General features: G+C 44.8%; 1 protein-coding gene across 4 annotated transcripts in view; it reads right to left on the bottom strand.

Moving 5' to 3' along the window:
- COPRS (coordinator of PRMT5 and differentiation stimulator) overlaps positions 1–21,698 on the bottom strand; it is a 168,149-nt gene that overhangs the window by 67,803 nt on the left and 78,648 nt on the right. The window contains exon 4 of one of the 4 annotated variants that reach the window (XM_061377340.1): positions 7,182–7,272. The exons of the other annotated variants lie outside the window; for them this stretch is intronic. Within the exon in view, the coding sequence (XP_061233324.1) occupies positions 7,184–7,272 (89 nt within the window). The 3' untranslated portion in view covers positions 7,182–7,183. Of the gene's footprint in view, positions 1–7,181; positions 7,273–21,698 lie in introns of those variants that run through there. 4 annotated transcript variants of the gene reach the window in all.

The following is a 21,698-nucleotide window of genomic DNA, read 5'->3' as shown; positions in this document are numbered from 1 at the left end:
AAAAAGTTAATGGAATTACTTCAGACGCTCCCCAGCATGGCTGAGATTAGACACTGGCCCACGGTGTCTGGGGCTGGAGATATTCTGAGCCAGACTCTTCACCCTCAGCCTTGGGAACGTTTTCATAATGGAACACAATGTTTGCTAAAACTAGTCCAAAGGTGGCTTCTCTGTCTGTAAATATGTCAAGAGCGAATTGGCAAGGCAACTTCTCCATCCCTGGAATGTGCAGGAAATAGCTGGGACTATACTTATCCATAAAACAAATAGCTTAATTCCCACCACCAAAACGGTCTCTGACGTGTCCCACTCACAGTAGCGTTGATAAAGGGCCGCAATACACCGTATGTCCCGTAAATGGCTTCTAAATCTCAGCTCAAGCATTTCATTAGGAGCTCATTAAAAGATGACTGTTCCCTGGGAGTGGTGTGGTCACACAGCAGAACAGGAGGTAATTTGGAACCACTTCCCCGCTCTTGTATAAATGTGTAACGCAGCAGTCAATGTAAACCTTCGCTTCGCCTGCCAATGTTGCCATACAAATCAGCACACTAGACTTGGCAGGAGTTCAGCCCAATTTGGCACAAGCTCTAAGCCAGTTCGTTTCACAGTTGTTAAGAAAAACAAATCTGTATCATGAACGTGCTTCGGAGCACTCACATTTCTGTTTGGGTTTTGGGAAAAATAAAAGGGAGGAGAGACAGATTCTGCTCTGATTTACTTTGGTGCAAACCCAGCGTAACGCTACTGGCTGCGATTCTTCCAGGGTTATGCTGGTCTGTATCTGATCCCAACGTGGCTCTCTATCTGACCAAAGTGAGGATTAAATTAGGCAAGATAAGGGGGATTTTTGCCATGTCATCAGCATCAAAATCTTATTCATACAAATTAACTTTTTAGGCAGGGTTACTGATTTTGCTAAATTCTGTACCAGAACGTTTTAACACTCTTGCTTTAAAAGCTCATCAGCTGCTGGCAACGCTCCTCTCCGGATTAAGGGAAGACGAGCAAGAACGAACATGATCTGGTTTAACTCTGAGATAATTTTCTACTTTACATCCAAGGACCAGGGTTACTTTTTGATTTGTGGTTTGGGTTTTTTTTATTTTTTATTCATTTTATTTTAATATTAGTCACTATGTGTGAAAAGCTGTCACTGTCTTAAACATGGGTTATGCTTTGTGAGGAGAGAGACTGGAAATTCACTGGTTATATTTTGCAGTGTCAGATAAAAGAAAAGTTAAGTATCTGACAGTACAAAGTAGTTTTGTTCTGTAAGGGATTTTAAGACAAATCAAGCCTGGATCAAAGCTCTGTTCAGTACTGTGGCATGTTTAGAGTCGGCAGTTTACCATTCTTCCATTAAAGTGGGCTAACTTCAATAGCCAATAAGTAGGTTTAATTTTATTTAGAGTTTGATTCATTTAAATAGTGAGGATTGGATGCTACTTGAGTCACATATATTTTATTGAATATAATATTAAAGGCCTAATACTGCACTTTTACACAAGCCAGTAAGTGATGGCACTACACAGCAGAGGGAACTCTGAACAGAGAACAGCTACAGCCTCACAATAACATCCAACACGTGCCTCCTAAAAATATCTTATTACCTGTTTCCTACTAACTGTGCTAACCTTTAGGAAATGGATGTTCTATACTTTAGATGCTTTCAAATAATACACTGGCTGCAAACTGTGCCCACTTCAGATGCAAGATCTGAGCATCCTTTGCAGGGATGGAGGCAGAGGGTTTGCCAACAGGCATGCTGCAGTGCTCTGCAGAGCCCACAGTGAATCCTTACCCAGCTTCATGGTAGTACACAGACATACCCCTACTTTAAGAGTGAAGAAAAACACAGCAAAGAAGGAGAAACTTTGAGGAAGAAGACGACAATGTGGGAAAGCATTGAGGGTGCCATCCCAGCCACATTAAAGCCATTTGCAAGGCAGTCACAAACTCTGAGAAACACCAAACACAGAAGCTCAACCACTACAAACTCATGCCACTGTGGCTTTCAGGAAGAAGAGCACATGTTGGGGAGGGAACAAGAGCTCAGCTAAAACACAAGCAGCTTAAGGAAAAGATATTTTAGGCATTTGTTCTGTAACAAAGAGTAGCATGACTAGAAATCACATGTCATCAGTACGATAACAAGAAAGGCACATTAGATAGAATACCAGACAGCGTGGTGCTTGTGTGAAACCCCTCAGCAGTGTTGTCATAGAATATCCCCCCAATACTCAGTAATATGGACAAATACCATCTCCTTGAAATGAAGCTATGCTGAAAGCATAACACAGCAGTGGCCTAAAATAGGGTTTTCTGCACAGCACTTACAGGAAAAGAAGGAATGTGACAGGCCAGTGCAGGGCTACTGGGTGGGAAGGGACCAGAGAGCTCTTCTCTGCTGTCATTCACCCTCTGCATTACCTTGTCTCCTTTTTAGCTCTATCAAGCTCCATCTAACTAATTATTAAGACATTTCTGCCATCTCCCCTTTTGCTGAAGGTGGCTCCAGAACCCCTCTGTTCTGTACTTGGAGAATGTCCTCTCGTTTCCAGCTTAAACTCATCCATGGCTAGTTTATAAATACTTGTGTTCTGGCCAGAACTGGGGTTCAAACTGATTCAAACCCATTGAAATTAATGAGGTTTTTTTCCCCATTGACTTCAACGAGCCTTGAATTAAGGCCCTGTGTGTGGACAAAAAGGTTTAGGGCAGTTTTTGTAAAAGGAGAGTTTTATCCTGTTGATCTTGGCCTCCCTCCTCAGCCTGCTGTGAACTGTCTGCCTTATTTTAATGCTGTATTCTCATCCTGCTCTAGTGCAAAACTCCTATTGAAATCCAGGACGGTCTTGCCAAGTTGTTATTAATTACTGTGGTTCTCAAGGCTCAGTCCTGCAAACTGATCTGCATGAGCTCAGAGGTTTCTCATCAAGGATCTCCTTTCAGGATCTGGTCTCTAGGGCTCCAAAACACCAAAGGGACTGATCCAGTCTTGTTCAGCTCTGCCTGCTGCCTCGATGCCACTGCAACCCAAAGGAGCACGTAAGCCCAGCGGTGCTGTTTTCCTTGGAAGGCTGGGGGCCAGCAGGGAAATGGTCCTGTACAGGCAGCCTTGCCTTGAAACAGAGCTTTCCATGCCAAAATAACCAGGCTTTTTGCTCGTCAGCTGAAGCACATTTGCTGTGCTGGAGGAGGGCACAGATGAGCTCTGCTGCTGAGGATGAAGGGAAGAGGCTGAGGAAGGGACGAAATGCTGTTCAATTTTACTTCTGTGGCTGGAGCACAGAGTCTTTCTTATCCTGAGAAATGCAAGATGTCACCCAGAATTCATGTGAGCTCAGAAGCATATTGATACGTGGGAAATTCATTGTATTTCCAGCACTGGGAAATCCTTCTTTTATTACAAAATGGGATGTGGATTACTTTGCCCTGCCTTCATTACTGAACCTAGTGTGCAGTGGTGCCAGGACCACATTAAAAGCGAGTTCTGGATGCATTTGTGCTGTTCATTTTAGCTGAATAGAGAAAAAAGCTGGAAAAAGCTGCTTTGCAGTGGAAATAGAAAAATCTCAACTACTTATTTAAAAGTTATAAGCTCTTCAATTAGACCACAGGCATTTTATAAGGCAAGCCGGTCAGGCTGTACTTTATTCCCTGAACCTGAAATGTTAAAATAGTCATGTCAGGTATTTGCACAGAGTTACAGAGGATGAGTTTAGATCTCACTAATCTAGCCAGTCAGATGCCTGTAAAAATAAATAAGAACCTAAAAAAGAATGACATCAGCCATAACTGCTTATTCTGCTCCGGATTTGGCAGGTAAAAATCAGCAAGAAACCAACTGCATTATTCTGCCTGGGCTCTGCGCCTATTTCCCATCATGTAGGGAGCCAGGCCAAATCCTTGACACAATAGCAATTTCTGCTCAATGCCAACTATTCCCATCCTGGCAGTGTGAATGCAGAGCCGTCTCCTGAGGTCACGGAACTGTAATGGCATCCAAACTGCAACAAACATCCCTGCTGCAGGAGGTGAAACGGCTGTTGCATGTGAGACCATTTGTACCAAGTCACCAATTCAAACACAAGCTGTCAGAAGACAAGTTACAGTGACAACAGACAAGGGCACCCTTAATGGAGTCACAGCTCATGCCAAGCCATGTGTAACACATGGAGCTGTGGTCTCCAGAGAGCCTGGAAAACAACTGGGTCAGGAGAACTGCTAAACACTCCAATATCAGGTATCTCTGCGAGCTATGACATAGCAACTGTCACTCAGGTTAAGTGACAAGTGACTTCTATTTAGATGTGCTCCATTCAGTCAGTGCCATGATAACAGAAGCACTTTACTGCACTACATCCTTCCACGGGGACAGGGACATCAGACAATGGCACAGTAAAGAGTTTAGCTGCTAGACTGGTGTTCACTGCGAGCACAGAGAGCGTTTATGGTTGATCATGTCATCTATATTGAAGAGTGGCTACAATGACACTGGCTTAATAATATACACCCATTGAGATGGACAAGCTAATAGAATGTATTAATGTATTTAACCGCCATTAACCAGCATGCCCTGCACATGTAAAGGGAAACCCTTGTCTTCATGCTAGAGAGTCGCAGCCATAGAGGTGAACCTGCTCAGCTGGGAAGATGCCAAACCCTTTGGAAGTAACGCAAATTAAAGTGCCCTTAAAGTTTGTTATGGCACGGGTTATGGTGTCCTCAGAGGAATGGGAATGTGCTGCAGCATTCAGAGGCAAAATGCAACACGGCTGAGCACCTATGTCCACAGTGCATGTGGGCACACACTGGCAGTAGTAACTACAGGGATCGTGCAAGGTCAGGCCTCTGCTTGGTACTGCTCAGGGCCACAGTGCCTCCACCCTCCCGACAGCTCATCCCTGACTGACAGCTTTAGGGGTTAAGAGGCCCTGTTGCATGGAGGCAGGCAAGCCACAGCAGGACAGGGCAGCTGCTACTTTGGGGAGTGTTGCCATCTATTTTTCTGTTCTGACATCATTGGTGCTCATTTCTCATGCACATTTTAAGCACCATTTTAAGGAGCAGGGTCTCTGAAATGCTGCTTTGGACAATCTGCTCTTCTCAGCCACTGGTACCAAGCTCTCTGGCTGTCTTCAGCAAAGCTGCTCACATGAATCCCACTGCAAAAACAATATTCCTTCCCCTTTCTGTCTCCACAGTTGCCTCTCACTGTCCTTGCAGCCTGCACTCTAAACCAACAAGGTAATGCCAGAGCTAGCATGTGCTAGACCATCACAGTTAAACATAACTAACGACAGGCTGTACAGCCAGCGGCACAACACACTCTGATCTCTGACTCACATCCCACTGAATGGCAGCATCTGTACAGCCTGGACAGAGGGGAAATCAGGTTGTTCTCCATGTGTCTTGGCCCTCACAGCAGCAGTTTGGATGGTGTCTGAAATCTCATGGCCTAGCACCAAACTATCAAGAGATGAAATATCCCCATCTCTCTCTCTTACTAAGGGATGCAATCTGTGTTCGCCTGCAATCAGAAGAGAAATTAAGAGTTCTTAGAGCTTTATGGAAAGTGGGTTGAAAGTTATCTGTTTCCAAATTACTTTAAGAAAAACCCACAGTAGCAGCTCCAGCCTCTGCAGACATCAGCAGAAAGCTTCTGCTGCCTGAGGGAAGAGCATGTGCTACCCAGCCACAGAGACACCTTGTCAGACAGCTCCATCTCACACATGGGCAGCATGACTGCCCCTCAGCTCTGTGAGCAGGTTAGCAGCACCAGAAAACGCATGGTATGACCCCACAGTACCTGTACTGTCATTCAGGGTAGCCTCACTCAGAGGCACAGATGGGTAGGAGCCTGCACACAGGGGAACAGTGAGCAGCAGCAAGAGTATTACACTTGATGGCAAAACCATCTCCCACTGATGGAGGGGAGCGCTCCAGAGCTGAGCACAGATGCTAGCCCGAACAGGCATGCATGAGGCTATAGCCCACACTGAGAGACCACAATCTGCTTGCACGGCAGAAGAGAATGTCTGGGCTGCTCCCATCTCTCGCCTCCAGGATGCAGTACCTGCAGAGTGTCCTCTGCCCCCCATGAGGAAGCTCCTGTCCTCTGCTCTTCCTGCTCAGCTGAGTTAGATGGGAAAGGATTCTCAACACCAAATAAGCCTTAGGCAGACAGCCAGGTTTCCAAGGCCCTTGCCGAAGGGGAGACTGTGCTTTCTGCTTTTCTAAGTGCTTTGTGATCTTGCACTTGCAAGGCTTCTGGAGGCTTTTTCCTCCCACTGCACATTAGCAATTCGTGGAGTGGTTTCTACAGGTCTGAAAGGGAACAGGCAGACAAGCCTTTAACATTTGGAGAGATGGAGGGAGGAACTGCAGGAACTTCCCCAAGAGACCACCATTAAGCCCAGAGCAATAGGGTCAATAGCCTACCACACTCCCCAAAGCTGGCACAGCCACAGGGAGTGAAGACGGTCACAGGGAAAAGCCAGCATCTCCCAAGGATGAGCTGTGCATTTCCCAAAGCTCCCCAGACCTCGGGTAAGTCACTTCTCTTTCCCAGTTTCCCTCCCTGTAAAGTGGTGATAAAACTTCACAGGAGGCTCAATTCATTCAAACACAACAGCAAAGGTTCTCTGTAAATATGCAAATCCACAAATAAACCAGTATTTGTAGGAGAGGAGAAACCACGGGTGGGGCTGAGAACATCCCAAATCTGAAGCCTCCCCCAGTAACCCTGCAGTTTCCCGGGAATGGGCTGCTCGGATACACACACTGCTCTTGTAATATGGATGTTGTTCAACAGCCTAATACTCTTATTTCTAAATTGACTGCATACAAACCCATCTGTATTCATGAAAACCTGCAAGTCCCCAAGCCCTCGCACATCCAAACAGAAGCCATTTCAAACACTGTGCTGTATTTAGAAGGCTGCTTTGAAAATCTGGCTCTCAGAATCACCTTTGGTTGCTAAATAAACTTGCCTGGAGATTAACCACAGCCCACAGAAAATCGTTACCAAACAGTTTTACGACTCTGAGCAGAAATGGGTGTTGGTGAAGAAGCACGCTCGGGTTGTTTCACTGAAGTTGAAATGTAAAGAAAATACAATATAAGCTCTGTAAGCAGATTCTTCATGGTAAATAAATATGCAGGGATGCAGGGAATGCTAAGTGATCATTTTTAGAGCATTTATTTTTGGCAGGATAAACACTTTCAGACCCCAAAGCAACTTCTCTGTGTGTACAGAAACTCCAACTGTGAAAAGAAAACAAATAGCAGCGTTTCATTTGGTGTAATCAGGGCTTTTTTTTCATGACTGTTTAGAATAAAGCTGGATCACATTTGGAGTGCCTTGGAAATTCATTGTTTAGGCATTAGTCTCCAGTGGTAAACATCCTACAATATGTGTATAATACAGCAACTATTTTTGTACTTCAAAGTCTTTCCTTGTAATTTGGGAAAGTGCAGGATACAAACAACCTCTTCTTTGCCTGCCGAGGGAACGGTGCCTGTATTGCTTGTCTTTACCAAGCAGAGATTTCCTTGTTGTTCCGCACTGGGCTCCATCTACTCATGTAGAAACTAGACACAAACACCAGACAGCAAACAGTGCTTGAGAAACAGAACTCGAGAAATAGGAGTATCACAGGGGGACTGTACAGGCCAGGAGCCTCATTATTCCCCGCTCCTCTGGGCACAGAGGTTCCCTTAAGACAGGAATTCACTGTTGACTCTTCAGGAATGAATATCCTACAGATGAGGAAATGTGGGACAACAAGGACAGATGCCCACCTGGTATGAAAGATCACAGCTCCATGGCCAGTGCCTGACTGCAGTCCCAGCTCCTGGTCCCTCCCTTCTCGGAGGAAGTGACTTTCATCACTTCAGATACAGGAATGGAAAGTTGAGGAGCAGCGGTTGAAAAATGAATCTTCTGATTTGGAGCAACCTAGTGGAAATCTGGCTGTTCAACACTTCTGCAAACACCCACCCGAGCTGTCCCACACCGAGTGTCCAAGCAACAACCAGCCAACATTAGTCAACGATCTGGGAAATGCCTCTTGCCAAGGTCACGTAAGTCTGTGGCAGGAGAAGGAACAGGATCATCTGGCTCTTCTCCTGTTTCTCAGCCACAAACCTTTTTTCTTCCCCTAACAATTACATGTGTGGGTTTCCTTAACAGTTTCTTTTTACATTCCCGTTTAAACAGCACAGGGAAAAGGAAAAGGAGACTTGATGTGGAAAATTAGTTTTGGAAATGTTGAGCTGTGTGGATTTGCCAACTTCTGTTCCTCCTGTCAATTCATTGGAGATGCTCTCAGCTCTCACCAAAATGCTATTTTTAGGTTGTACGTCAGATTTCACAACTGAGACTGACAGGAATTTTCTAAAGGCTTTTCACTGAGAATTAAAAACAACGTGGATATTCTGCTTCCCCCTTTGTGCTGCCGAGGCTCCACCACAGCTCCAAAGGGACCCAGCCCTGCAGCAAGTGTCAGGAGATTCCCAGCACAAGGGAGATGTGCAGGTCTGCTGTATCTAATGAGACGCGGGGAGCCTGACAATGCTCCGGGGAGATGCCCTGCAGCAAAACAAAGCACAAATGCAGAGCAGGCGGCTGCTCAGGCACAAGGGCCCCTGGACCTTTACCGCTGCTTCTTCCCACTGCTCCGTGCTATCCACTGAGTGTGGCCTTTGAAAGAGACGTGGAGGTGGCACCTTTTGTTACAGTGCAATACCAGCAATGCCTCCGGCAGCAACAGCCGTCTGCACTGCACCAGTTGCTGAGCACTTGTCATGCTGTTGGACATGCACATTAAGGAATTATAGTTTCTGCATGGTTATTTCCTGAAGCTAACAGGTGTCCAAAGCCAGCTTCCAGCTCTGCTTCCCATCCAAATGTAAGGAGCTTGAAGGAGGTTCAACTTTTGGGGTTTTTTTAAAGACTATGTGCTTTGGTGTGGCTCTTTTGCTCAGGCCACGTTCACAGTGACAGCCCTTGCTGAGGGAATGGGGCTGCTGTGAGGACAGCTCAACCACACATAAACCAGTGGCTCAACCAGAAAAATACTGCTCTAAGAGACTTCCTATCACAATGTTGCTGAGCATTTTTATTCCCTATCCACATGAACAGTTGAGACTGCCTGATGATGCACGTTGTTCTGAATACTGCAGGACCGCCTAGCCGTAAAAGGCTTTGGACAAGTAACCCAGGTAGATTTCAGTTTGCAGATCAATGTGTCTGGATATTCCCAAGAGTTTTCTGGTGCTTCCTGAAGCTGACAGGATTAATTTAGTGATTTGGAAATCTGTTGCCAAGCCAAGTCCCCAGAAGACTGCACAGCAATAGGAAGATTAAAAGCAGATGGTCCAGCAACCAAGGTTTTACAGTTAAACACACTTAAAATTCTTGGGCTTCATATCATCATCTTCATTCTTTCCTTCAGTTCTGTGTGTGTTAGTATCTTTTGGGCACTTTCATAGGAGGTGAAGCCAAGCACATCATGCTAACAATATGACCTTAAACAAAACACCAAAACCTTTATGTTGGGTTTAACAGAGATTAAGGAAATGTTGATCCTAGCTCAACCAAAGCTCCACACAATTAGACCATCTCCAAGTCATTATTAAGTGCCACAAAAGGATGCTGGAACATAAAGTATGAAGACAGAACACTTCTGGAAGTTATCTAACAAACAGGATTTCTCTGTCCAGCCAAGGCTCTCTCCTCTCCTCTCCCACTGCCCTGATACAGCAGCCGTACAGCTTTGACCCATACTGTGCCAGCCACAGTTCCATAACTGTTGTGCAAAGCTCTCTATTTCAGGCTCCCCTTCAGGTAAGCAGGATTTAGACCCAGCCAGTCCAGCTCCAAGCCTCAGCACACTGGGATGATCTCCTCTTTAGATCTTTTCTTCTCTGGTGCTAATCCTGAGTGCTTGTGTGAGTAGGACACAAAATGAGGCATGTCCAAGCAAGAATGTGCCTGGCTCAATCATTAGTGACTTGCTCCAAACTCCCAATTAACATCAGAAATGAAGGGAGGATAAGTGTCTCCCATTTGCCTGCTGGAAACCTTCCCTCTCTGCAGACGTGGCCATTCAAACAATCCCCCAGACTTTCCACAAGGCCAAGCAAACACCAACACACAAACACCAAATACAAACCAAATACACAGAAAATCTCCACTGGGCCTTCCTTCCTCTCCTGTATCTCAGTAATCATCTTTGTAACACAGAGCCAGGATCACAGTGGACTTTACAGCCACCCCATGCAGAAACTGATGCCAGTGCAGAGTAACCAGGACATGATAGCCCTTTCTTCATGTTGTATGCACTGAACAGCTTCAGATTTGCTTTTTAGAGGTCATTTCAGTTAGCTCTCACAAAGGCACTCAGGGGGACCAAGCAACAACTATTTCTCTCCATAAATGACAAAATGAGCTTCACTTTTGTGTCCAGAGCACCCTGTGGTCCCAAGGCAGCCTTTCACACGACCAGCTTTGGCGTCCCCGGCTGCCGAGGATGAAGCATGGCACAGATAGATTTCCACCTTACAGCTCAGGCCCATGCCACTACAGTCCCTGCTTCAATCCACAATGCCTGACACTGAAACCTTCAGCCAGAGAACACAAGTGACCTGATTCTTCTCAACCCTGAAAACAGACTTGCAGGAGCATTTCAAACCCACCTCACATTTCCAGGCGCCATTCTGCACGCTGCAGAGTCCCACTTTACCCGCTCTACATGCCACTTTGTAGGCAAAAGTTAGTTGCAAGGACAAAAAAACTGCACCTGCAAAAAAAACCAACCAACCAACCCCCAAAATACATTTGGACACACGAACACAGCGGCCAAACCTCAACTTAAATCTTCCATATGAAGTGTAAGGAATCAAATAACCATCCAGAAAAGATGTCTGCAAAATAACTTGGCTCACAGCATTTTCATTTGGGTTAAATTAAAGTAATTGTAAATCTTCAGTGCACAGCACGAGAGCTGTGCTCTGTGTAACACTGTACGTACCCCATTAAGCTTCACACTCCACTCAGGCCTACAAAAATGCTTTAAAAACCAGAGTGAGTTGCCTTTCCTTGGGCAACCAACTGCAAAGCTGCAAGAAAGCAGAATAAGCTCTGTGGGTGAACGTTCTCCACTGCAGTTAACCAGAGCTAAAACAGGCAGGGGAACAGAAGTGGCAGGAGAAACATTCCTTGGACCGAAGTGGAAAAGCATCATTACACACTGATCTCTTGGAGCTGTGTTAAGCCTCAGCTGTGCATGAATTAGAAGCCAGTGCCAATTTGACTATCTCACACATCAACATGGTTTATCTAATGATCCATTCATAATGACTTCCAAGTTGTGACTTCCTGGGCATCCTGGAAGTTTAAGGGAAGAAGGTGTCCAGTCTCGAAGGCTCCTCATACACAAAGGACTAAGCCTTGCTGCCTGCAGCTCAGCTCTGTGGGGAGCAAGAAACTTTGGACAGCACCTGCCAGGCTGTTTGCTAAATTCAGAGGATCAAGAAAAGCAAATGAGGTAAAAAATCACCTCTGTTCACACCCTGGTTAAATCACTGCTCATCACTACAGATCACATTTTGATAATGTGATCAGAAAGCTCAATCCACACATCGGAATGGGAATTTATAGCACAAGGTGTGTAGTTACTGTGAAAACCATGCTAATCCCTTCTGCTCCTCTCCTCCTTTCAGATCATTCTGCTTCCCACATCCATCTTGACAACCCGTAAGGGTACTCACAGAATTGGTATCAGCAAAGCATAGGAAGAAGAAGGGTGTTTGCAGACCTTGTCTTCACTACCCAGGCTAAAGGATTGTTCCAGCTGGCTGAAATACACGTGATGAGACTGCTCAGCCCTTTCCCAGATGCAACAGCACAGTTGTATGTGATCCCATGAGATGATTCCGCAATGCAGATGCTACCACAAAGGCATTGTCCATGTGGTACTCCTGGACCATTAATAGATCTCGTGAGTACTGGTGTTCATCCCGTACAGGAAGGTGTCACAAAGGCCAACATACACTTGCCCTGTGTGATACAGAAAGGCTCACCCCAGGGTGCTCTTCCTGTGTGCTCCCACTGCACAGTGAAGTGAAGCACACTGATGTTCCCTGTTTCACTCCTGGGCATCAGCCCGAGTTCTCCTGGAACCCCTCCACTCCTCCTTTCCACAGCACTGCATGTTGTAGGATCTCAGCCCTAGCCATGTGGGCAGAGCTGTCACTCATGCCTGTGTCTTACTGAAGCTCTCGGTGACTTTGTGAGGCTTGGAATCAATCACTCCATTCCTCCAGTCCAGCTCAGAACAGAGTATTAAGATTCCTGCCAAGTTGGCACCAAGTGCCAACCTTCAAGAGGGTTTAAGAATCTTTGCTAAAGGTGGCACAGAAGGGCAAAGGTTGATGAATTGGCACAGTTCTGCTCATTAGTTCTTGTAGGGGAAGAGTTCAGAGTAAGTTAAACCCCAACACATGAATTTATTTCCAGAGCTCTTTCTGAAATTGCTTCTTCATATTGGTGCCAATAAATCTCACATTCCAGTCATGCTTCTCTAATAGATACAGACATAAATTCTTACTCCTAGTTGGCCAGATTAATGACAAAGAAAAAGGGAAGAATAAAACAAAAGCTGCAGCTAGTATTTATCTATCAATCCTGCAGCCTTCTTTCTCATTACTCCTGCAGCGATCACATTTAGAGGCAGCCAAGCTCTCCACATGCAGTTTTAATGGAACACCTATTCCCCAGCATCCAACTGCAGAGTTCCACTGGGACCACAGCTGCAAATAAACCCCATTGTACACTTCCTGAGCAAACACAGCAATGATAGTGTAGATAATACCTTGTACTGCTGAAACAAGAGCCAGCCAAACATTTCAAAGTGCTTTACAGACATTAATAATTTAAGACAATCCACATCCTTCTAAAGGTGATACTGGATCCTTGCTTCGCAGATGAACAACAGAGGCATTACAAGATTAAGGGATCAAGGGGCACAGAGGAATGAGGCAGCACTGAACAAGGTCCTGCTCATAAGCCCATACATCACAGCAACTGCACTTTGTGGTGCTTTCTGCAGGCGCTGTAACCACTGCTGTATGCTTCTGAAGTTTGCTTTATCAATTTCTCTGGTTTATTTCCTGAATCACACTCTTGGATATTGTTATCACACCCCTGTTACCCTCATCCTCTGATCCGAACCCTGTTGTTTCACATCTGCACCAATTTCACAGTCCGTATTACACTGTCCAGTACTCAGTGGTGGCACTGGAAACCAAGTGCATCTGCCATTTCCACATCATTCAGGCATGATCTGCATTGGTGAAGCAGCTACAATGTTTTAGCTTCTATACATTAGATAGCAATAATAAGTTATTAAACATACCCTACTTCTACTGACTTTCCTGCCCAGGCTTTATACTTCCTGACACTGTCCAAGCTATGGCTTTAATGAGATGAGCTGTCCTAGCCAGGAGGAATGTGGGGTACCAGTCTTGTTAAGCAGGGTCTGTTCTAGCCTGGGGTTTCCCTTCAGCACAGGCTCTGTTTACTGAGTAACCTTTGAAGTGTCAGACCCCAGTTTAAAAGTTCTAATTAATGCACTTCAAGTTAAAGGAGGCTCTGTCTCTGCTGACGGAGCTCTCCCTACAGAGCACGAGACCAGGGAGTTTAAAAGCAAAGATTTTTCCCTTCCGTTTCTCTGCCATAACACATACCTCCTCACTCTGTAATTAATCCCAGTGAAATGAAACAAAGCAGCCTAACGGATTCACCTGTTGCGGTGCAAAGTGTAAAAAGGGAGATTGAATATACAACTTCAGAGGTGCAGTTCAGCTTTTCTAAGGTACCTCTTTAATGAGCATCTCGTATGTGAACATCACAGAGCACAGCTCAGGCCAGAGAGACAACAAAAACAAAAGGCTTCTACAATAGACAGAGGTGAAGCAGTGCTGTGGTATGTTGAATTATAAATGAGAAAAGCAATTGTAAAGACTGTGTCATGAAAAGCCAAAACTAAATACAAGGATTATTCCAGCCAGAGAACAAGCTGAAAATGGAGAACCCAGCTTGCTTCTGAGCTGATCTGAAACAAAAGGCTGAAGTCACACCTAAAGAACAACCTGGAAGAGAACCAAGTCTAGAAAAATGCCTCAGGAACACAGCAGTATCCCTGTAAGTGCAGTGGTTTTCCTTGCGCCAAATCATCACTGTAACCAGGTGTAGTTATGTGAGAGGGGAGGGGACATGTTCCCTGCTGCAGTGGTCTCATTTGATGCGGGCATGGTTCCACCTCTGGGCGGAAGTGCTGGGTTACAGCTAATACATCCTCTGTAGTCATTTCCACTTCCACGATGTAGTAAGCTGTCTCTGGTAACTTTTAAAACTGGATACTTATAAGGGTCACAAGGATGCGGTCAGAATAACTTCATGGAAGAATGACAATTGGAGTCACTCACAGAATGTAAACAGGTATAAATCACAGCAGGGAGACAACTGCTACGCCTCTGAGCCAGCTGCTGGCCACCTTCTCAGGTTCATGAATCTTGAGAGCAGGGAGATTCCCCACCAGAAATCAAGAAAAACTTCTTCCTTAACATTATACCAGCACTATGCTGAGGACACAGTAACCAGGCAAGCCACAGGCTGACAGCTCAACTTCAACTACAATACTTAAGGCTCAGTTCTGGTTAAATATGCACTAAAAATCATGATACTACAGATGCTGGTAAGTCATTGTGCAGGAGGACTGAGCAGAGACAAAAGACAGCATTATGGAGATGAAATAATGATATTTATAGCTTTTATAAAGCTGAGATTTCACTGATGGACTTTAGTTAAGGAATTAGTCATCATTATACAATAGCAATTTGAACATCCTAGCACAGCACATGTCACAAGAAAAATCATTCAAAGCTTGGCTGCATTTTAGCTGTATCAATTAAAGTTGTAGAACACAGTATGACATCAGATAGCAAAACTTCTTCCAAACAAGTATTTATATAGTGCTATTAAATGACAGGATTTGGTTTAATTGGTGAGCAAATGGAGCTGGAGGTTGCTAAAGTAGTCTCTAGCAACCAAGATGATCACTAGGGCAGAACAAATTGTTTTACTCTGTTTTGTGTGTCTGCGTTTTAAGCCTTTCAGATGCTATAGTAAAAGTTATAATAACATTGTATAATGAAGATGGGTCGAAATAATGAGTTTGGGGTGAGAGGGTGAAGCTGTGACTTGTAGCAGTATTTCACGAGGGAAGTAGAGAGAAGCTGACAGAGTTTCTGCCTGGAAAGGGATGACAAAAAGTGGATCACTGTGATAAACTGATGGAAATCCTCCAGAAACAATGGCAGCAATGTAGGACAGCTTTACCCAGTCAGTGAATTGCTGCAGTACAAAGCTCAGTGACACTGTAGTCAAGAGTCAAAGCTCCAGGACATGGTGAAAAAGGTTTGGAAAGCACAGACAGACACATCCAGATTTCTCACAAACTTTCATGCAGCACTCACTTGAATGGACAAGGCACTGTAGCACCATCCCTTCCAACAGAGCCAACCCAGAGACAACATCAAGAGACGGCTCTGGCAACGTGAACACGTCCTCACAAGTACTGAACGCTCCCCTCAGCATCTCTGTTAGCAAAGCTTTCTTCCTCCACGTCTCCAGAAGAAGCTGCAAACACCATTTAAACAGATCTCTGGGCCAGGATAATTTACACCAGCTGGAAATCTGACCCACCTATTTAATGCAAGGGAATAGGCAGGACTTCTTTCCGGTTGTGTTGACTAAGATCTCCCCAGCCCTACTCTGAGAACTCTCTAGGCACTGGGATATCAACCACAGAAAGCTGAGTGGAAATCCCCAGCCAGGAATAAAGCATATGTTTAATAAATGGTTCTTCAGGGGAAAAAGCCCAACAGAAAATAAAGAAGGGGAGGTACGGAGGAAGGAAAAGGTTTGTAGTTGTGAGATCATAAGAGTCCAACCATATAAGTGATGACTAAGTGTAATCTTGTGTTTCAACAAGATGAAGAAAAACATGTTTTTGAAACTGCTGAGTTTGGTGTTCCCAGCCAACAGATATTCCTTTATTGGCCTGTGAGTGACCCTTTCAACCTGGGCTTTCCTCCAGCCTGTGGGTCCACGGCAATGATTAGAGAGTAGAAAAGCCCTGCTACTGGCCAGCTGTGCTCCAAATTACCTTACTGAACTGTGCCTATAACTGTAATTGCTTGTTTCCATGGAATTACATCAGGATGACCTGCTCACCCCTCGCATAATTCATGTATCTGCGATCTGGGTCTCTGTAGATAACAATCTCTTTCTTCTGCACATGTACTAAAGCACTGTAAGGCCAGAGTCAATTCTTCATTAACCAGGGAAATGGAGGGAGCAGATAACCCAGAACTGTCAAGAGTGCAAAGCACAGGTAAATTACGCCCTAAAATGTACAATAAGAATATGGAAATGGGAAGAGTTTAGTGCTGCTGCTGACTACAGACCACGTATCAACATAAACTGGCCGGTCTACACCAGGCAGCACAGCACATGTGGATATGGCACAGTGAGCCCAGCTCGATGTCTCCAGCAGTTAATTACGATGGCGATAATCCATCTCTGGATAACTACAGCTCATGCTGGTGGTGTACAAACAGTGTGAAAAAGCACTGTAAAAAACCCAAGTCCCAGTTCAGGTGAGAGCAGGAATGTCTCCTGCTACCCCAGGGGAGAATTTGCTGCCTTTGCTTTTAAAAGAGAAGCCAGAGAAGAGGAAAATCGACTGAATGTAATGACAGTGAAACAAGTAAAACAGCCGGGAGGCTATTTTCTTGGTAACAAGCTAATGGAAGTAGACCCTTGTATTAGGACATAAATGTGACTTCCACAAATATGTGAGTGAACTCCCTTCATTGAGAAGCTGGGTAGGATGGACATTGTGATGGCACTCCCTGCCTGCCCCACTGGACCCACCACCGCTTCCTGCCAGGCCCTTCACACGGGAGGGCCGTCCTGCTCCTCACAATGACTGAGGTCAGGACCATTGTAACCAAAAAACAAAACATGTTCCCATTAAAAATGTGGATGACAGCAATTAATTCCACATTTTTGTGAATAAATATTGTGTGTTTTGTGCCAGAACAATTTGGCTTGTTTGCAGAAGCTAAGTGACACATAAATCTGTTTTTCCCTGTTGCTCAACAGACCAGATTTTCACGTGGAAGAGTTTTTTCTAAGTCAGCAACTTAAATGGTACTTGCTGCCCATCTTCATGTCAACCTGCAGGCTACAAAACTCACTTGAAGCTACTGAATCAAGGTCAGGCTGTGACTGCTTGAGGTTTTCACCTGCCACTGCCACTGGTTATTTCATCTCCAAGAGCTGCTCGAATGTCTCCCAGGAGTTACGTCATTCACCTGGAGTCAGTGACCAGGATCTTTCCCATCTCCTATAGTCAAACCCAGCAGAACAGATGAGCTGTGGCATCCCCTCCACCATGGCTATGTGGAAGAACCCATCCTGGTCTCCTCTTGCACAGCTGGGGAAAGAGCATCTCGCCAAGACCAACATGTGAACAGAGAATGGTGAAGCCATTCAGAAGAAAAGCTAAAACACCCCCGTCTTTCCCCAGCTGTATTTACTTTGTCTTACTCCACTGATTTCAGTGTATTGAATTCTGTAAGTGTAAAAACCAAAGTAAAGCTGTATGGATTCTGGCTGGTTTGAAGCTTTACAGATGTTTGCTGTCCTTAGGGGGAGAAACATCACTATTTTATTGACCAAACTCTTTTTTAATGTGGAAAATCTCAGTGGCACTTCACTCCATTTGTCTTTACTTTTTCCTCCTGCAGTCATATGATAATGTATACTTAAAACCAGTGAATCATCCCCCTGAAAAGTCATAAAGAGAAAAATAGCTCGTATGTATGTACGCCTCAGTGGTCAGTGAATCACTGACGACAGGTATAATGGGAATAATTACATACTGCTGAAACCTTACCCAAAGCCCAGCTTGGAAAGCTAATTTCAAAACTTCTAAGCTGTGCAGTTGGATCCAAGGTTGCGAGTGCCAGGTTAGGGAACAGCCAGGAGAGCTTCACATTGGTGTTATTGCAAGGAAATATCCTCTTCAAGTGTCTGTTATGTGTTGACAAATTGTTTATACTTAACCAAGCAATAATAATGAACCATCTAAATAGACATTGATTTTTATGCTTTTAATTCATTTCAGTGGGAAAATATTCTGGCAACAGAAATCTGGATGTCAAGCTTTGGATGCCAGCCACTGCTTTATAGCTATGCTATTTTAAGATATACTATGTATTATTTGGTGTAACAACATATATTTTTAGGGTCTAATCCTGGAAGTTCCGACTCCAGTAAGCTCCAGACTTCCAATCAAAGTTTCTGGGATCGCACATATGAATGTGAATTTGTAGCAGACAAAAAAAAGGTTTCAGTCTCGATGCGGTTTGCTTCCTACCTCCTAGAAATAGCTGAAATACAAATGGAAGACAATTGCTCCATAACACAAGTGTGAAACCCTTCCCTAAGCCACCTCAAAGAAACATAGCAACTACAAGAAGACATGGCCATTGCCATGTAGCAATGGACTTGACAGCCCAGCTACAGAAGGCAGCTCTGATATCCCAGTGCAGTGACAATCCCTCTTTTGAAGGGTGTACATGACACGAAGGAGGCAGTGCTGCCAAGCACTCTGCCAGGGCTACTGACTCCACTTTGAGCTGGATTTGTATCTTGGGCTGAGCTCAGCCCCAGTGCCAGCTCTGGCAGCTCCCAAGCTTTTGCACATCAGTGTGGAGCCAGGTCCCATAATCAGCCCTGAGGGTGAAGACAGTAGCTATTTTGTTCTCAGATCTGCTGAAGCCTGTTAAGAGAGAAAAGATGCACGAGTGTGCCCTCTCACAGGAACGTACCTGTGTTCACTCATCAGTGTACAAAGTCAATTCTCTTAAAGTGCAGAATTCCTCACACAAGGAAAACTAACAAAATGGATCATGGATTAACCAGATCTGACATGTGCAGCATGAGCCCTGCCAATGGCAACAGAAGTCCGTAAGTATCAATTATGCTCTTCCTCCCAAATATCCCGACGGTGCAAGGAAACGGTGATCAGCAGCATCCTGCTGCAGTCACAGCAGTCCAGAGCTACACATCAGCATTTACGCATTTACATCAGTGAAGCTATCTACAATCACCCATACCTGGGAGGAAAAGGTGGCACCTTCTGAGAGCAATTCATCTGATCCATCTTAGATGTCTGTCTTAGCATCAGCTGAATCACCACTCTCTAGAGGTTCCTGTTTCTCCTTATCAACTGCAAAGGGAGCTCGGCTCCAGCTGGGATCCTCTCAAATACAAATGTCTGATTTCTGGATGCTTTGAGTTTGAGCAGAAATGTCTCACTCTTAGCTGGGAAAGTAGTTGAAGAGAGATGAGTGACTACTGTTGTGTTTCTGGGAATGTGAGGTATTATATGACCTGTTAATTTATTCCAGAGTTTCCCTTCATACTCTAACAATACTGTTCAGTATTCAATTCAAGTCATAACATTTAATGGCCTGTGGTCAGCTAAGCGTATCCTGCGTTTTTGTGCCAGCTTAAAAAATAAACAAAGCTGTGTCTACTGAATGGCACGATCAGAGGGGTTTATCCTGCTCCTACCCCAAAACCCATCCCAGAATATACAAACACTATTTCAGTTCCATTCAGAGAAGATGGGAAGGTCCATTACATCCTGCTGTAGATGTGAGAGTTGAACCGTTTGTTCAGATAAGAACATCAGTCTTTAGGGGACCCGAGCACAGGGAACAGCTTCAAATTAACACTACTTTCAGCTCAAGACTAGACTGGAGACGCAATGTGTCACGGGCTGCAGTTACTTAGGACTTGTTTCTACCACTGAGTTATCTCTGCTGATATCCTGAGTCTTGTCCTCACTTGAAGCAGCACTCATATAGACAAGCTTTGGAGGGTGCGAGCTATCCTACAGAGGAGGAATGTGGCATCATCACGGAGCCACCCCTCCATCACTTCCCTGTATAGAGCACTGGAGGAGAATTAACTCCACTGCAGAGTTAACTCCATGCTGCAAATCATCATCCTAGTGAGAGATAATCCCTGTCCTGAAGAATTTACAACCAGAACCCCCACAGGAGGTGTGGCAGGAAGCACAGAGACAAAAAGAGGCACAGCAACTCTTCCAAAAGCATGGAGGTTGCACAGCTGGGAACAGTATTTAACAACCGATCAGAGAAAAAATACAACAACTAACCCCCAAACCCCAACACCTTGCTGAAGATGCTCTGTATTTTGGGTAATGGGAACAAAACTCGGGACTCTTTAGTCTGGAGATATTTTTTCCTCTCTCAATTTGCCAGCTCTTAAGCGAAATGGAGATTACAACTGATTAAAAGCAAGATCCAAGGCTGACAGGGCTTACTCTGAGGTTTACTCCTAACTCCCTCAGTTTCTCTGCAGGCCTTCTCTGCCATCCCCAGTTTCAGATGTCAGTGGGACAGACCCTCATACTCAGCTGTGTCACTGTGGCCATCCTGTATTGAGACACTGCCTGAGCAGTGAGTTACACAGCCAAACCTCAGGCTCTGTGAAGATGCACAGTGAGGAGCAGCCACTGCAGGTGCCCAATGATGTATGGAGCTCCCCCAGACATGCGATGTTGAATTCCTGACATACACAGTATGTGTCAGGCTAAGTTGCCCTGGGTAAGCTCACCGGTACGCCTTCCTCCCCAGCATCTGTATCATCCTCCCTCACAGGGTCTAGCTTCACGTAACAGCTCCCATCACACCTCATACAGGTAGACTGGCATTCCTTGGCTGAGAACTATTTTCCAGACATACTCAGACTATGAATCTGCTGCACAGGCCTTCTCCATGTGCTCAGTTTCCTGGTTTAGAAGCCATCAGCGAACTTTAATGTGTCCATTTCTCTAAAATCCTATTTTAATTTCATTTCAGTGAATAGGACCGTAACTATTTAAAGCTGTTTTGTGTTGTGTGCTTTGAAGAAGAAACCATTACAAGAGGCTTTAGAGAATTCCATTTATCCTGTATTGTTTCTCTGCCCTTGCACACCCTTCCCACCGGGCGCTGGAATGCCATCTGCCATCCCACCTCCTCCTGCTCCTGCATTCCATGTTCAGTGGGCTCCTCTGAAGGCAAAAGCTTTCTTCTACCTTGCAGTGCCTTTGTGGAAGACATAATTTGTTTGTTACATTAAAAAGGGAATTGTTTGGCCTTGTCTTTAAAAATGATGGCGTACTTACAGAGCCTATCTATCCGTTTTTACCCATTGCTTGGAAATCTGTGCAATTACCATCTTAGGATGATAGTGCATTTTGGAGTAGATCATGCAGTGAGACAGGCCATTTTATCCTAAGTGCCTATATGGAACTTTGAGTAGTTTCTTAAATCTATCATAATAATAGCACAGAACCAAACTATGAGGCCATCTCCAAAAATCCAAGTACTTTTCCAATCTAAAACAAACTTTGTCTCTGCTAAACAGAATGAAGGGCAAAAAGCTGAGGAAGACAGGGAATATCTTCAAATATACTTTCTACATCCTCTTCCCATACTAGGCTATATAGCTCAGGTCTCAGACAGAGACACTTCCC

Source organism: Neopsephotus bourkii, unplaced genomic scaffold, assembly GCF_033783945.1.
Source record: "Neopsephotus bourkii isolate Nb327-2 ecotype Australia unplaced genomic scaffold, CSIRO-AGI_Nbou_v1 NB_1749, whole genome shotgun sequence".
Classification (NCBI taxonomy): Eukaryota; Metazoa; Chordata; class Aves; order Psittaciformes; family Psittacidae; genus Neopsephotus; species Neopsephotus bourkii.
This window is presented reverse-complemented; position numbering and strand designations above follow the sequence as displayed.